Source organism: Humulus lupulus, chromosome 6 (assembly GCF_963169125.1).
Source record: "Humulus lupulus chromosome 6, drHumLupu1.1, whole genome shotgun sequence".
NCBI classification, from domain to species: Eukaryota; Viridiplantae; Streptophyta; class Magnoliopsida; order Rosales; family Cannabaceae; genus Humulus; species Humulus lupulus.
Window position 1 is genome coordinate 84,284,851 of NC_084798.1, and position 16,656 is coordinate 84,301,506.

General features: G+C 35.1%; 2 protein-coding genes across 2 annotated transcripts; both read right to left on the reverse strand.

The window, feature by feature from the left end:
- Nucleotides 1–7,567: 7,567 nt before the first annotated feature.
- LOC133782329 (putative BPI/LBP family protein At1g04970) lies at nt 7,568–10,802 on the reverse strand. Its single transcript, XM_062221594.1, has 6 exons — nt 10,302–10,802; nt 9,308–9,447; nt 8,766–9,114; nt 8,239–8,487; nt 8,034–8,159; nt 7,568–7,918 (listed from the first exon to the last, which is right to left on the reverse strand). Exons 1-6 carry the CDS (start codon nt 10,713–10,715, stop codon nt 7,721–7,723), a joined length of 1,476 nt encoding a protein of 491 aa, XP_062077578.1. The 5' UTR covers nt 10,716–10,802; the 3' UTR covers nt 7,568–7,720.
- A 353-nt stretch (nt 10,803–11,155) lies between these two features.
- LOC133782331 (serine/threonine-protein phosphatase PP-X isozyme 2) lies at nt 11,156–16,312 on the reverse strand. Its single transcript, XM_062221595.1, has 8 exons — nt 15,851–16,312; nt 15,088–15,240; nt 13,702–13,764; nt 13,536–13,621; nt 12,756–12,831; nt 12,406–12,674; nt 12,253–12,331; nt 11,156–11,803 (listed from the first exon to the last, which is right to left on the reverse strand). The coding sequence occupies exons 1-8, from the start codon at nt 15,989–15,991 to the stop codon at nt 11,753–11,755; spliced, it is 918 nt and encodes a 305-aa protein (XP_062077579.1). The 5' UTR covers nt 15,992–16,312; the 3' UTR covers nt 11,156–11,752.
- Nucleotides 16,313–16,656: the final 344 nt, after the last annotated feature.

Consider the following 16,656-nt stretch of genomic DNA (forward strand, 5'->3'; position numbering starts at 1 on the left):
GTTGATATTGTTTTGAGGATTGAATTATAGTTCTAGGAATCATTTGTGATGATTTTGGTAGGATTTTGGTTGGAGAAAAATAGAGGAATTCTAGGTTCGTAGGGTCAGGTCGCGGCCCTGTTCTTGGGGCGTCGCGACTCGTGCGAACCCAGGGCCAGGTGGGGGCTTCTGCTTTGGAGGTGCACCGCGACTCTCTAGGGCAAGTCACGACTCGTTTCCTAGTTCAGGCAAGAGGGCCCTCTGCCCTGGGAGGCACGCTGCAACCCTTAGGGGCAAGTCGCGGCCTGCCTGGGCTGTGTTGGCCACCTTAGGTCTTGAGTAACAGGAACTCAAACATAAGGGCTCGAGACCGATTCTACTACCCAGTTTAGTAGAGTTCGACGTCCCGGAGGCTAGGAATCGGTCCGAAAGCCTTTATTTTCTCGTTATTGACAGGATTCTATACTCTAGTTGTGACTAGGTTGTCACTAGGGGCTCAAAACCAGGATCGTGCTCAAGGGTCGTTCTTATTATACTTTGCACTCAGACTTGAGGTAAGAAAACTGCACCCAATAGGTGATACATGTGATTAGGGCTTGGCCCGATGGGTGATTATAACTATCAATAGGGCTCAGCCCCTGAGAATGAACGTGATTTTGGTTATGCTTGAATGCTCTGTATCTTGATAACTGTTTAATGACTGTTTGCCTTGTTGCATAGGTAGGGCCCAACCCTGTTAAGGGACATAGTTATAATTGTGTTTGTGTTTGATTGGTTAAGATACCATGATTTATGTGTATGCATACTTGTATTGTCTAAGGTATGCTTATTTGTATCTATATCTAATAATCTGATTATAATGTTTGATTAAAGCCTTGACTTATTAGTTAAGGGCAGCAATAGAGCACTGCACGCTGGTCGGGAGGCTTAGGCCCAATCAGGGACGTGCTATTACGTTGGCCGACCCTATGGTTGTTGAAAAACAAAGCGCTTGGCTAGTTCTATCACTAGTTACTCAGATAGGGTTAGGGCATAGGGCCCTATGACTAGTTCTAAGGGCAAGGGCCCCAGGTGAATCTATAGTCATGTAGCTAGGGCATAGGGCCACGGGTTAACTCTATAGTCAACTATTCAGGGCAGCGGGCCCTAGAATGATCCATTGATCATTTATTTGTAATTGTATGTATGCATGAGTAAGTTACTACTGGCAGACATGCTAGATATGTATTTGGAATCTGTATTTACTATTCATTCACATGTTTAAGTTTTCTTGCTGAGCCTTGGCTCATGTGTGCTGTAACGTCCCAAAAATGCTAATAAGGTTTAGTGCCTTGATTAGCACATCAGGAGGCATAATTGGATATATGTGTGATTAATTGCTTAAATGTGTGACTACATGGCATGCATGATTTATATGATAATATGAGTATATTTATATGCATGTGTTTATGAGTGTTAAATATGCATGTGGGCCCGTTCTCGTTTATAAGGGCATATTTGTAAATTTGGCCTGTTGCGAGCATAAATGTGATTATATGAGTTAAATGATTCAGACCACATTATTATGTGGATATATTTGCAGTATTCGGCTCTAGGCGATCCTAGTGAGCGGATTAGCGGAATAGTCACAGCGGGGTTTAATACCCAGCTTCGGGTGAGCCTAGGGGTATTCTGGGAACTTAGTGAATATTTGGGGATTTATGGAGAAATGGGTAAGTATTTGGTGACTAGTTGGGCATGTCAGAATTAATTGAGAATTTGTAGGACGACTCGAGGAATTAGCGGGAAACGGGGCAAATGATCGTTTTACCCTTAAGGGTAATTAAGGGACTGAGTTAATACCAGGGGTATTTTGGTCTTTTGGTTAAAGGATATAGTCAGATTTAACTCTAGGAAATAACCAGAACTTAATGGAATACTTCTCAACTCTCTCTCTCTCTCATCCTCACGTTTTCCCTTTTCCCTCTCTTGTGCCTTGAGAGCTTTGAAGATTTGGAAGAGAAAACTTAAGGATTTAAGCTTGAGGACTAGAGAATTAAAGCTAGGGTTGATTGAGGTGCAGCTAGGAGGGCGTAGTATTCATTAAGGTAAGGTTTCAGCTGTGAATTATGGTAGAACTTTGTTGTTAGTTTAAGTTTTTGTAAGGTTCTAAGTTTCAAAGGGGATTTTGATGAATTATGGGTTCTTAGAAGGGTTTTGGTTAGAATTTTAGGAGGTTGTGTTGCTCTGAGTAGGCTAGTAAGGTTCAGTGGTTCAATTTCTGGTTTTGGTACATGTTGGATGAGATTTTGATGAACTAGGTTGGGAGAAAACGTTGGAGAAGCCCAAGGATTTCTGGGTTCACGGGGGCACGCCCTCACCCAGTTCATGGGCGCCACAATCCTTTCGCAGGCGCACCGCAGCCCTAAAGGGGTCAGTCATGGCTCGCCTACCTCTGGGACTAGGGGCTGGCACCTCTGACTTGAGGTCGCGTCGCGACCCTTAGGGCCAGGTCGGCCCACCTTGGCAGCCTTAGCCAAAGTAGGTTTTTGGGCTCGAGGACTTAAACCTAAGCGGTCGAGATGAATTCTACTACCTCGTTTGGTAGAATTTAAGGTCCTAGAGGCTAGTATTGTATTCCAAAGCATTTAATTGGATTAGATTTTAATAGTTATCCATTTTTGCTTGTGACTAGGGTTACCATTAAGGCTCATAATTGAGAATCGTGCTCGGGACCGCTATATATCTTCAGGTCGAGGTAAGAAAACTGCACCCGAGTTGTGATTGGAGTTGAGATCCCCTGTAAATGAACATATGTGAGATTATAAATTTAATTGTGATTGGAAATATTTGGATAGACTGGTCAGCTCATGCTGCTTTTGATTGCGTGCTTCGCAACTTGTATGTATGCTATGTTTGATGTGAAATTCCGGCCTAAGGGAGCCGGAGCTGATGTTATGCGTACTGAACGCATCTCGACCTAAGCGAGCTGGGATCAACTAAATAACTAGAGGGTTCGGCCTAAGGGCACCGACACCTAATTAATTGTATTAAGATTGAGTTATATGTTTGGGTTAAACTGTTATTGTTGCCTAGCTTAGTACTTGTATTCTGTTGTTGATTGAACTGGTTGATATAAAGTTTACTATGCGCACTCGGTTGTTATCTATGCTTGTTGAATTTAGTTTTCTTGCTAAGCCTTGGCTCACGGGTGCTACGTGGTGTAGGTAAAGGCAAGGGAAAGCTGGACCAGCCATGAGTTGGAGAGCTTTGGGGGCGGTGTGTACATCGGTTGTTGCTCGACCGCCACGACCAAGGGATTTACAGGGACTAGAGCCAAAATTTTTATTTTGCCATTTAAGTTGGCTGCAATTGTATTTACTTTTGAGGGTTGTAACCGTCATGTAAACATTATTTTTGGGATCCCATGTATCAAACTCTTATTTTAATGAAAGTCAACCATTTTATGATCAAAATCTTTTAATCCCTAACTTGTCAGTTGACTTTAGAAACACGTTTATGCTCAAACCACTTGATTAGCAAGTCTTGCACTATTATAAACACACAGTGTAACAGTCTTGGTTACCCAGGGCGTTACAGGTGCTATGTGGTGTAGGTAAGGGAAAAGGAAAGCTAGACCATCCATGAGTTGGAGAGCTTCGGTGGTGACGTGTACATATGCGGCTGCTCATCCACCACAGCCGAGGATATCTCAGAGGAACTAGGGTTGTATCCCTCATTTTTCCGCTTAGGCCAGCTGATTGTACTTTTGACTTATATATACCCTTTTAAACATCTGTTTGTAATATTTTGGGATCCCATGTATATATTAAACTTTTAAATGAAAAGTCAACAGTTCATTTGACCAAAATTTTTAACCATAACCCTTGACATTAACCTTAGTTACACGTTTATGATCAAATGACTTGATTAGCAAGTCTAACACTATTTAAAATACGCAGTGTAACGATCCTAGATTAGGAGGACATTACAGTCATCTTTTCAAGAAATGATTTGCTCTCACATAATGATACAACTCACAAGATTTTCCTGCAAATCATAGTCAAAAGAGATGAAAATAAATACATAAAATATATAAAATCAATAATTTCGAAATTTTTAGTGGTGTCAATTAATTTTGAAATTGTAGATATATTTATATGAAAATAAATAAATAAATGACACTAAATAAGCAAGTAACAAAGATGATAAAAAATAATAAAGAAAATTAATTTCAAAATTTAGTTTAATTAAATAATAAATATTAGTTGGAAAGATAATGGTCACATTAATTATTTCCATTAATTCGAAAATGATTTTTTTTCATGGAATGGCTAAAAGGAATAAATCAGGAATGAAGAATGAATCTTATACAAGATTTTTTCTAATTATTTAATTTAATATATATGTGATCGCTATGTCATTAAGTATCCATTCCAAAAGTTTGAAAAAATCAAAATTTATTTTTAGAAATATTAATTAACAACTATAAATATGGACTGTTGATCTTAATATAAAAGAAAAATAGTAACCATTAAGAGTATATATATTATGGACAATTCTCCTATAGGAGCTTCACTTTAAGCCCTACCGGTGGGGCTCTCAGTGTTCACGACCCGTGAACAGTTTTCGGCGCAATTTTTTTTATGACCGTGTATATTGTAGCTATTTAAAGCATCCTGCAAATTTTCAGAAAATTCTGAATAATTTACAGTACCGAACACTAAGTTCAAACATGTTGCACACGTGACTAATCTTTTTTATGCGCGTGGAAAGCAACATGTTTGAACCTAGTTTTCGGTACTGTAAACTATTCAGAATTTTCTGAAAATTTGCAGAATGCTCTAAATAGCTACAATATACACGATCATAAAAAAATCGCACCGAAAACTATTCACGAGTTGAAAAACATTGAGAGCCCTACCAGTAGGGTTTAAAGTGAAGCCCCTATAGGAGAATTCCCCATTATTTAATAGTTAATATAAAAGAAATATTAATTTATTTTTAGAAATATTAATTAACAACTATAAATATGGAAAATTGATCTTAATATAATAGTTAATATAAAAGAAAAATAGTAACCATTAAGAGTATATATATAGGACAATTCTTCTATAAGGGTTTCACTTTAAGCCCTATCGGTAGGGCTTTCAGTGTTTCTCGACCGGTGAACAGTTTTTGGCGCGACTTCTTTTTATGACCGTGTATATTGTAGTTATTTGGAGCATCCTGCAAATTTTTAGAAAATTCCGAATAGTTTACAGTACCGAAAACTAGGTTCAAACATGTTGTTTTCCACGCGCATAAAAAAAATTAGTCAGGCGTGCAACAACATGTTTGAACCTAGTTTTCGGTACTATAAACTATTCGGAATTTTCTGAAAATTTGCAGGATGCTCTAAATAGCTACAATATACACGGTTATAAAAAAATCGCGCCGAAAACTGTTCACGGGTTGTAAACACTGAGAGTCCTACCGGTAGGGCTTAAAGTGAAGCCCCTATAGGAGAATTCCCCTATATATATATATATATATTATTGACAATTCTTCTATAGGGGCTTCACTTTAAGCCCTACCGGTGAAGTTCTCAGTGTTTCTCGACCCGTGAACAGTTTTCAGCGCGATTTTTTTTATGATCGTGTATATTATAGCTATTTAGAGTATTCTGCGAATTTTCATAAAATTCTGAATAGTTTACAATACCGAAAACTAGGTTCAAACATGTTGTTGCACGCGTGACTAATTTTTTTTATGCACGTGGAAAACAACATGTTTGAACCTAGTTTTCGATACTGTAAACTATTCGGAATTTTCTGAAAATTTGCAGGATGCTCTAAATAGCTACAATATACACAGTCATAAAAGAAAATCGCGCCGAAAATTGTTCATGGGTCGAGAACACTGAGAGCCATGCCAGTAGGGCTTAAAGTGAAGCCCTATAAAAGAATTCCCCATTATATATATATATATATAGGACAATTCTTTTATAGGGGCTTCACTTTAAGCCCTACCGGTAAGGCTCTCAGTGTTTTTCGACCCGTGAACAGTTTTCAGCGCGACTTTTTTTTATGACCATGTATATTGTAGCTATTTAGAGCATCCTGCAAATTTTCAGAAAATTCTGAATAGTTTACAGTATCCAAAACTAGGTTCAAACATGTTGTTTTCCACGTGCATAAGAAAAATTAGTCACGCGTGCAACAACATGTTTGAACCTAGTTTTCGGTATTGTAAACTATTCGGAATTCTCCTATAGGGACTTCACTTTAAGCTCTATCGGTAGGGCTCTCAGTGTTTACAACCCGTGAACAGTTTTCAGCGAGATTTTTTTTTATGACCGTGTATATTATAGCTATTTAGAGCATCCTGCAAATTTTCAGAAAATTTCGAATAGTTTACAGTACCGAAAACTAGGTTTAAACATGTTGTTGCACGCGTGACTAATTTTTTTTATGCGCGTGGAAAACAACATGTTTGAACCTAGTTTTCGGTACTATCAATTATTCAGAATTTTCTGAAAATTTGCAGGATACTCTAAATAGCTACAATATACACGGTCATAAAAAAAAGTCGCGCTGAAAACTATTCATGGGTCGAGAAATACTGAAAGCCATACTTTGTTTATATAATCTAAAGCTAAAATATGTAATATATATATATATATACTTATAATTGTAGAATGGACAAAGTAGTCATTTACATTTTATTTTAATTAGTTAGCAGTGGAAATGCCTTTCCATTGGTTCTATGATGGAATAAAAGTTAGGGGCAGCGATTGTGCGTCAAGTGAACTGGTTTCAAATAGATGATATAACCTATATTTTTACGAATTATAGTGATTTCATGAATCTCTTAGCTGAAGAGAGACTCAATCTTAAGCGACTTCCCCAGTCTCAAGCAATGTAGTGTACACACAATTGTCTTTTTTCTTTTTAACTATCAGGGCTTGTGCCAACAATCCTGATGGCCAATAATTAAACTATGTTTAAATTTCCAAATGTTTTTATAATTTTTGTATATGGGTGAGACTATTGGCACCTCCAATTTTTTTTCCCATTTCTTATTAATTAAATATTACTAAATATTTTAATTTAGTAATTTAATATAAATATTCCCATTAAATATTAAGAAATCAAAATTATTTTTTAACCCGTCTCCAAATCCTTTCTATAAAAAAAAACTTTCCCCAAATCGTATAATTAATTGATTTATTACTTTAAAAACAAATTTTTTTACTAGTATAAAAATTGAGTAATTTTTTTTTACTAATATTTTTTTAATTATATTACGATTATTTTTTATTTTTAATTATTTCTGTTTATATTTGAGTTTATAAAAATAAAAAATTGTGATTAAATTTTTATTCTTAAAAAATTGTTTTTATTTAGGAGTACAAAGATGTTTTTATAGAAGTGGGATGTTGTTTTTTTTAATTAAAGGCAATATGGTACTAATTTTTTTTTGGAAGGTTTGTGAAAAGAATTTTAAAAAAAAAAAATTAAGAGGAATTTATTTAAAAAGGGGTGAATTCAGAAAAAAAAAAAATAGGGTTGTCTCAATTTTTCATAAACTCCACTGACAAAACCAGGCTCACATGAAGTTATCCCAATTGGAAAAGTAAGACCATCAAAATCTGACTGCATTTTTTTTTCTTGGATTTGTGTCGATGTTTTACATACAGATGAAATATAACTCTACTTAAACTAATCCTAACAACAAATGTACACCTACTATATACATCATTACCTCAAAACAAATTGGCTCATACAAATTGCCTACCCAATTGCCACTGTTCTGTAAATGTAACATCACTGCATATCACAAGCTTTGTGTCATTCATGCAAGAGACTTCAGCATTCTGAAGCATAAAACCGCAAAAAATTGGCAGAGGCATTCCCTTCCAAAGGTGCAAGTTTACGTATGGTATGACGACCGTTTTGAGGAGGGCTGACATTACAGACTGCAGATTTAATTTAACTATCAGAGGCTATGCAACAAGAGAAGCTAAAAGCCTTGTCTCAGATATGAGATTTTTTAAAACAAGTCAGGATAAACATTCGAATCAACCAACATACCTGAACTAAATGCATGTGAAGGTCCCCAATTTCGCTCCACTTCAGAACTGTTGTGAAGTCTTTCAGTTTAAGAGTACCAACCAGTCTGTTCTCCACAATTTTCGGAGAGCATGAGCCAGCAATCTCCTGCACAAACAAAACTCCCTCAAATTTGTAATTGACCAACCAAATCTGTTATCAACTATCAAATCCAAATGAAGCATACCAATGACATGCACACAACTGGTATGACTTCAGCAGCATCAAGAACGTTAATTATGACAGCTGAGTAGATTGTTGTTTCGATGTCGTTATTTTTAACTTTTACAATCGGTGGAGAAGATACAGATATATTAAGATCCATGGGGTGATTTGGATACTTCTTGTACAGTTGGGGAACTGCATATTTCCATTTAGACGTGTTCAAAAGTGATTGATCGGGTACTTTGTCAACAATCCAGTGCATATAACCTGCCTGAACATAAAAAAAGAAAACCAAACTTTAGTTCCAGATGTAGTTTACTTGTCCACTATAGGGAGTGAATACATAGATGTAGAGCTCAGTTTATAGTTAGGCTAGTCTTTATTTTTATCCCTCCTCTCAATAAAATACATCAAGTGAAAGTTTACAATGAAGAAAATAAAGCCACCATTCACACATCATGAGTAGCTAGCATCTTATAATAATAGCATTATGGAAAGAGCACAACAAAATTTTCTTAACTAAGTGAAAATTAACAAAGTAGAACTTACATTGAAGAAAAGTAGGGACACTGAGTTGAAAACTTTTTCATGTAGCGAAATCTCGATCATCTTACTAGAAGCATTGCAGGAAACACGATCTACTAAATTTTTATGGTAAAGTCTAGAAGTTAAATCATCAATAGCCATGAATAAACCATTGATCTCAAATTCAGTAGAAGAACTGCTCAAAACAGGCTTGCCAACAAAAGTAACATTCATTGCAGCAATATCATAGACTGCAATTTGCTTAGGAAGTGATTGCAATAACGAGTTGAGCCTCGCTATCCCTTCTCCAATCTTCTTAGAAATAGCATCTTCAACAAGAGACTCTATATTCCCTTGAAAAGCATCAACTAACCTGTAAGAGCAAATAAAAAACCAGAAAAGATAGTTTATTTGTATGAAATCCTTCATTGATGTGTATATCATGTTAAAAGAGCTACTCACCAGAAACTAACTAGGACTCTAAAAGAGGTCTTTCTTTTCTTATTTTTTTTAAGAAGAAAAAATTTGCAAAATTTACAAAAGGAAAATTCGAGAGGATTGAATACCCTTGGTAAAGCCAGGATGCTCCGCCATCCACCTTTATTGAGATATCTTTGACATAGCATCCAGATTCCAGAATGGAAAGTTTGAGAGATCCTTCTTGGTCCTCCAAAGCCACTGTGGCACCCACATCCATACCTTCAACCTAGCAAACCAGAGCAGCCCATTAAGATATTAAAATCATTTAAAAAGCAAAAAAGAATATATATTTATATATTTGAAGTAATTGTATTTCAACCATTGCATATCTCATCTTTTCTGGCAGTTTTGACACTAAACACTAACCTATCTCTCAAAATAATATCACCACTTCTTTCTTATCATTCTTGGGACAATAAAATCCAATTGAACACACTCCCACGATTCAGTTCTTTTTCTACAAAAAGATAGTAATCTCAATTGCATAATTTATAATTATCAGATTTTCATTTGCTCTCATCATGTAAAAGCTGCTAAACCAAGCCTCTTCCACTTCGTGCTCTGAGTTCAAAGAATCAGCAAAGGGTAGGTTTCAATTTCTTTATTTTCCTAATATTGATTAGGATTACTTCTCAAATTAAAGAAAAAGACAATCTGCTTCATCCTCTATCTGCAGTTACTTGACGAAAAAGAACCATACTTCATAAATTTAAACAACAATCTATATTTAACAAATACGCAATGAGTAATGATATACGCATACATAATCTGGACCAAAAAATATCAAACGACATGTCATGTATTTTTAACATAATGAGTCATATTAAATAAATATGATTGGTTGATAATCTTGTCTTTTCCTTGTAGGAAAAATATTAAAAAATTCACTTCAACAGCAGACCACGATCCTGTTTTTGGTCTTTCACTTAAAATCCTAAAAGAATATAGCCCGTGTACATCTCAAGCTCAATTAAAACTAAAACAAGCATGATCTTACTTATGAAACATTTGAATCGCTCTATGTAACAATAGCAAAAATAAAAAATCCAAAGAAACCCATCTGAGTAACTATGTACACACCTGAATAGAGGCTCTCCCATCATCAGAAATCTCAAAAAACCAGCTACTGTAAGAGTACTTCCAATTCATACTCAACTTTGCAGTAGCACCCGAAGCAATTATAGCAATACCCATCTCGCCAGTCTCCACATATGAAGAAGGGACATCAACGCTGTAGATTGTGATATTAGAAAGAACGACGTGAACCTTGCCAATTAAAGGGACTTGCACATATTTTTCAATCAGAGGGAGATGAAGGGGAATAATAGAGTTAATAGCTTTCTCTATTAACAAATCCTTTGAAAAATCAAGACCCTTGTCTGATATCACCACAGAGACAAAACCTTCTTCTTCGAAACTCGAGGGTATTAATAAAAGAAGCCAAAGAAACAATGACACAAATTTGATAGCCATGAATTTTGAGAAGAAACCCATGTGAGAAAACACTTAAAATTTATGAGATAAATGATTTCTCCTCGAAGAAGTTATGTCCTGGGATATTGGGAAAAACAATTTAATTACCTATTGTATTGATTTTTTTTTTTTGGCAGCATCCTATTGTATTGAATTAGTTTCGTACAGAAGCGGTTAAACTGAAAAGCAACACGTGGGTACCCAGAGATACTACGAGTTGAAGAAGTATAAGCTGGTTAGTTGACTTTTTCTTTTTTTCTCTTTTGGGATTTACCTGTTATTTTGAGTTGCAGCTTTAGCTAATAGACCATCATACTTCGCTAGCTATTGTAACAACAATTGTATGGTCATTCTTTGTAAAACATCATTCAGACACGTGTGTCTGTTTAGGCAATAAGGCATCTCTGCTAAGAATGGGGTGCGTTGCAAACTGGAATGTAACTCTAAAATATGTGCACAAGTTTAAAAAAAAAAAGAGTTCGTTGCCACTAGAGCAAGTACAAATCATAAGTCAATAATCAATATGATAAGTTACAACTTCGATCCAAATTTTCATAGATGAAGTAATCTGAGGGGCATTGAAAGAAAAGAGATAAAAAAAAGAAACATTTATTGCCCAAATAGGCAAAGAAACTCAATGCGAGTAGCTTTTAATAATCCAATTCAACCCCTTTGTGCAAGGAAGAAAAACTTCTTTTTCAAAACCGATCACCTATCTGTTCTAATAGAAACAAGGATTCTATATTGCACGCGAAAGAGATAGAGGGAGCGAGAGACTCTGCTAATGGTAATGCACATTACTTATACAAACAAATATCAAGAAGGTAGAAGGTAAAAAATAGAGGGAAATATATCTCAATATTCCAAACTGATCAACAGAAGTACGAATATCGCAGGTCCTTCGAGCATATGTGATTGTTGAGAAGTCTACCACCAATGAATATCTCCGTTTTCAGGAGAAACCGTCTCCATCAACAATGCCGATGTATGTTTGTTGTTCAACAGTTCAAGCTTAATTTGGTGGACACTAAAAGGATAAGCTTTACCAGATTATTACGTCATAGAAAGTAGTCTGGTGCAGGTTTTTTGGCGGGTGTCCCTCTTGATTCCTGCATTTATATTATAATCTTTTCAGAATAACATGCTGCGGAATCAACAACAAAAAAGCATTTTCTTTATTTTTATTCCATCATAAATTCCTATGAAAGATATAAGGGGCAAAAATGCTTCATGTTCTTGACCCTACAGGATTAGCATGAATTACAGTAGCTTCATGAACATGGGGCATATTCATATATTTCAAATCAGTACCAAGCATTATTTTAGTTTCCTATTAATATAACACAAAATTTTAATCATAATGGCCTCCAAATATGCTACCTAATCCAGTTCTAGATACTTGTAATCCATAACCCTTAATTCAAAATCTTGTCCTCCTCCAGAACCCAGACCTTATTCATTAGTAGGAAACCATGAGCCCAACTACTCAACCCTCCTAAAAGTATTTTCAAGCTCTATAATTTCGATGTGATGCAAGTAAAGTTTCATATGTACAAACCTGTGGAGCAGCTTCAAACACTCGAAACTTCTTATTAAGATTTTCATCCAGTTCAAGAATCGCAGCTACATTACCACACCTACAAGATACACATGCTAGAAATGAAATTTTGAACTTAAGAACATAGAAACAAATTAAAAATTAATGATCTACCTGTAACAGTAATTTGGAGCTGACCACACTGTCACTATCTGACTATTGAACATCCACTTATATCCTTCCATAACCAACTGATGAGCACGGCATATATAATCAATATTATTTGTGTGGTTAAATGAAGTAACAACACTGCCACCAAAGAGGAAACCAGCACCACGAGGACTCAAACCCCAACCATCCACAATATCTTCGGGATCCGACCACAACAGGTCACACATTGCACCATCATGAGGTACTTCTTGCTTTCGATCGATTATGCGTATCTGTCACAGCAGAGCAGGTCAATAATAATATATGGACATTGTGAAGAAAAAACTAGATTATTCTGGAAGCAATTGTCAGACCTGATCCAACGTTGAAATGGCTGGGGAAAGACCACCATGGACACTAAAAATTTTGTTCTCGATGAGAGCTGATAGACTGCAATATATTACCAAAGAATTTTGAAGCCATAAGAACGAGGAAAAAGAAGATTATTTTTTCACTGTCCTGGAAAATAAATCTTACTAAAAGATGACCATTTAAGCAATATTGAAAAGAAAATGAGGCTTTGACAATAAAACAGCACAATGCCATTTAGTTTCACCTAAGAAGCAGGTAACAACTGCTTCCTTAAAAGATTGTTTCAGGCTTTCGCCCATAATTTTTGACAAAAGGAGGATATGAAACTATGACCAAAGTATGCAACATGATAAGTTTGTCAGTAGGCTTAGCGTCTAAAAGGAAAGAGGTAGCTTAAATTACTTAAAAGAATTTGAAAATTCTACACCAAAATCACATAATTTGATGCCTATTTGACATGGGAAAATGGCAATTCAGTGACAAATCTTAATCTTCCAACATTCATGTGAAACCCAAAAGAACAAAAAAATTAAAAGCACAACTTCTGCACTGTCAACAACTAGTACAAGAATATTAAGGTAAAAATTGAATCAAACTGATAAATAAAATCTCTACTTTCTCCAGAAACTATATTTGAGCCTAATACCTAGCCTTATGCCACTCCACCTAAATAATCTGTGACAATATTATCAAAAGAATGAAGGATAGTTCGGAAAATGATGTAGGAACAATTAAAAAGCTACAATCCAACCATCTCCTAATAAATTAATTGCCAAACACACCTTAGGTAATCGAATATATCGGTGCAATATCTCCAAACATTTGCAGAACCATATTTACGAAGGCACTCGTCATAGAATCCATATACCTGTTTAGCAGGGTAACCAGTAAATAAATGTATGCACACGTAGTTAGCACCAACCAAGATGCCATTTATAGAAGCTTAACCTGTGTAATCTGACGACTCTCATGATTCCCTCTGATGAGGGTTATCCGATCTGGATATCTCACCTGATCATACATATATTTGCATAAAGAAATTAGCAAACCAATATTTTGTAAGGAAACCCCATAAAACTGAAATGATTAAATAAACAGTTAACAGGACCCTATATGCTTTACAAAAAAAAATAATAATAAATGGTGCTATCCAACAGCAGTAACAGGGAGGAAATTAAGCGGTCTCACCTCACCTCTAATAAAAATCAAATGACAAACATTCAATGGTGACTTCCTTTTTGTCCCTAGGTGTTCTTTGTCAAATGATATGTTCTTTGTTAAACATAACTACAACAATTTTCTATACACAGTAAAACCATCTATAAATTAACCCTCTTGAGACAAAGATAATATATTATTTTAGTGCAGGCTATTTATTTATCGATAAATGAATTAAAAGTGTTTTAAATATTTAAACAGGAATTATATTTTTTTTCCACCAATATTTATATATGAGTTACATAAATAAAAACAATGGAGTAGTAAAAATGTTAAAATACATGCATATATAATTTCGAAAGGCGAATCTTAAATAGATGTTATATATATATATATATATGTATATATATATTTATATACAACTCAATCATTTCTCCGAACATGGCTTTCAAGTAGAAGCAACTTTGACTAAGTAAATAACAACCTACTACAACATGAGAAAATTTATATGTATGTATATTTATACATACATATATCTATCAAATGTGGTGCGTGCTTAATAAGGTTGAGGTGTAATACAATGTAGATTCAAAAAGATAAAAGACCTAGATGCATATATTGGAAACCAACCAAATTGAGATTGAGAACATAGAAGTTTTGAAGATAAACTCCTTAATATTATGAACTTTATGTTATTTATTTTATGTGTTTGATCAAATACTAATTTATACTTTTGTAGGGTCCTAAAAGCTATGAAAAATAAAATTTACCTTATGCATCAAACAAGATTATCTAGCATTGGCTCAACTTAGGATGGAAAGATGTATTATTTTATCGAAGTTATTAATTCATCGAACACTCATTTATCGATAAACAGTAGCCATATAGGCCGAGGTTGAAGATTTGTTATTCATCTAAAACATGCAATTTGGAATCCCAAGTTCCCACAAATAAATAAGAGAATGGTCATCTACTGAAATCAAACAGACATGTCTAGCCACACTTTATAAAGAAAACTATGCTCTAGAAGAATGAAATTTATACTGTTTTTAGAGCCAGAAAAAAATGGTCAATACTTCATATTAAAGATATCAAAGATCAAAGAAATCTTCTTACTATGGAAGAATAACTAGAATTTCTAATCCATCAGGTCACCTGAAGTTATAACTATATTACCTTCAAGGCAAGTAGAAGTAAAAATGTCTCAACAGAGTAAAATCCTCTGTCAACAAAATCTCCAAGGAACAAATAGTTAGTCTTAGGGCAATCACCTCCTACTTTGAAAAGCTCTTTCATGTCATAAAACTGACCATGTATGTCGCCACATATCTGTCAAAGAAAAAACAAACAAAAAAACAAGGAGACATATAAGGGAAGCATTAAACGTTCTCTTTCGGTAGTTATTAAAGTCACAAGACTACTACATAGTTTTAATCAAACAGACTTATATAATTTCCAAAGCTAAATTACTCTCTTTCTTCTATAGCAAAACAGTTCAGTGAGCATATTTCACTTGGAAAAACCACATCGCTGCCCTAATTTTGAAAAGTGACCAAATTTTTTGCCTTAACATCCCCATATCCGTACATATACACTATAGCGAGCCCCATTGACTTTCTCAGTATATAGAGTACAAGCATATCAGCCCCCAACAAAAAAGTGGTAAGCTCAGAGTAATAACCTCATATTGAACAAGTAATTTCTCCAAATTCAAAAAGTTCGACACTATAATAATGTCAGTATACAATTTGGCAAATACTAAAGAATGAGAGAAAACCCAGTCACCAAAATAAAACCACACACAAGAATCAAACCCGTAACCCAAAAGCAAGAAAGAGAGGTCAGCATGACCTGTAAAAAACTCTACTAAATCGCTAATGAAAAGGCTCAATCAAATAGAGAATGTAGACATAGACGTGAGAAGAAAAAGAAAACTAACTGTAACGGGGGCATCCACCCTCTGCACGTTGCTCTCTTCGACGAGGATTTCCATGGCTTTGAGGCATAGAGCTTTCACCTCTGACTCCTTCAAAGGCTCACACTTCTTCAACTGCTCTATTTGGCGGTCTAGGTCTGACATAGCTCTCTCTTGCCCTTCTTCTTCCCCAGACCCAGACTCGATTCCAAACCCTCTCTCTCTCTCTCTCTCTCTCTCTCTCTCTCTCTCTCACCCTCTTCCCCACCAACCCCTTTCCTCACTAGCTCTCTCCTCTCTGAGTTACACTTGGTGAATGAATCTGTGAATCTCTCAGTTGTCGACTTTCTTTTTTATTTTTTTCATGAAAAATAAAATATCACTTTTTTTTTTCTTTGAGTTTGCTATAGTGCCACTTAATTTTGGTTATTTCTATTTCAAGTGTCTCCTTCCTTTTCAATATTTTGATCACGACATAGATTCCTTTTAACTTATGCCCTCTTGTTCTTCCTTTCCTTTCCAAAAATCCCAACTCCAATTTATCTCTCTCTTTAATCCAAATTCACTTTCTACTTTCTAGCATAGGATTACATTTGTTGCTAATATTTTGTACTCCATCTAAAGATAATATGTTGTTTCTCTTGCAACCAACTCATTGCTCCATTATTGCTACCAAAAAAAAACTCATTGCTCCATTATTTATTTAATATTATTTTAACATCCATTACATTTGCCACCAAAAAAAATATATCTAGTATCTTTCTACTAATTTTGGTAAATAGTTTTTTTATAAAAAAAAAGGATAAATATTTATTTGTTATCTTGTATTT

Excerpts from the sequence above, each read along its gene's own strand:
- LOC133782329 (XM_062221594.1), bottom strand. The coding sequence starts at position 10,715 with ATGGGTTTCTTCTCAAAATTCATGGCTATCAAATTTGTGTCATTGTTT. Across the intron at positions 9,448-10,301 it reads ATGGGAGAGCCTCTATTCAG|GTTGAAGGTATGGATGTGGG; the intron begins GTGTGTACATAG and ends CTGGTTTGCTAG. Across the intron at positions 8,488-8,765 it reads TGTCCCTACTTTTCTTCAAT|GCAGGTTATATGCACTGGAT; the intron begins GTAAGTTCTACT and ends TTTTATGTTCAG.
- LOC133782331 (XM_062221595.1), bottom strand. The coding sequence starts at position 15,991 with ATGTCAGACCTAGACCGCCAAATAGAGCAGTTGAAGAAGTGTGAGCCT. Across the intron at positions 12,832-13,535 it reads GATATATTCGATTACCTAAG|TCTATCAGCTCTCATCGAGA; the intron begins GTGTGTTTGGCA and ends AATATATTGCAG. Across the intron at positions 11,804-12,252 it reads TGTTTGAAGCTGCTCCACAG|GAATCAAGAGGGACACCCGC; the intron begins GTTTGTACATAT and ends ATATAAATGCAG.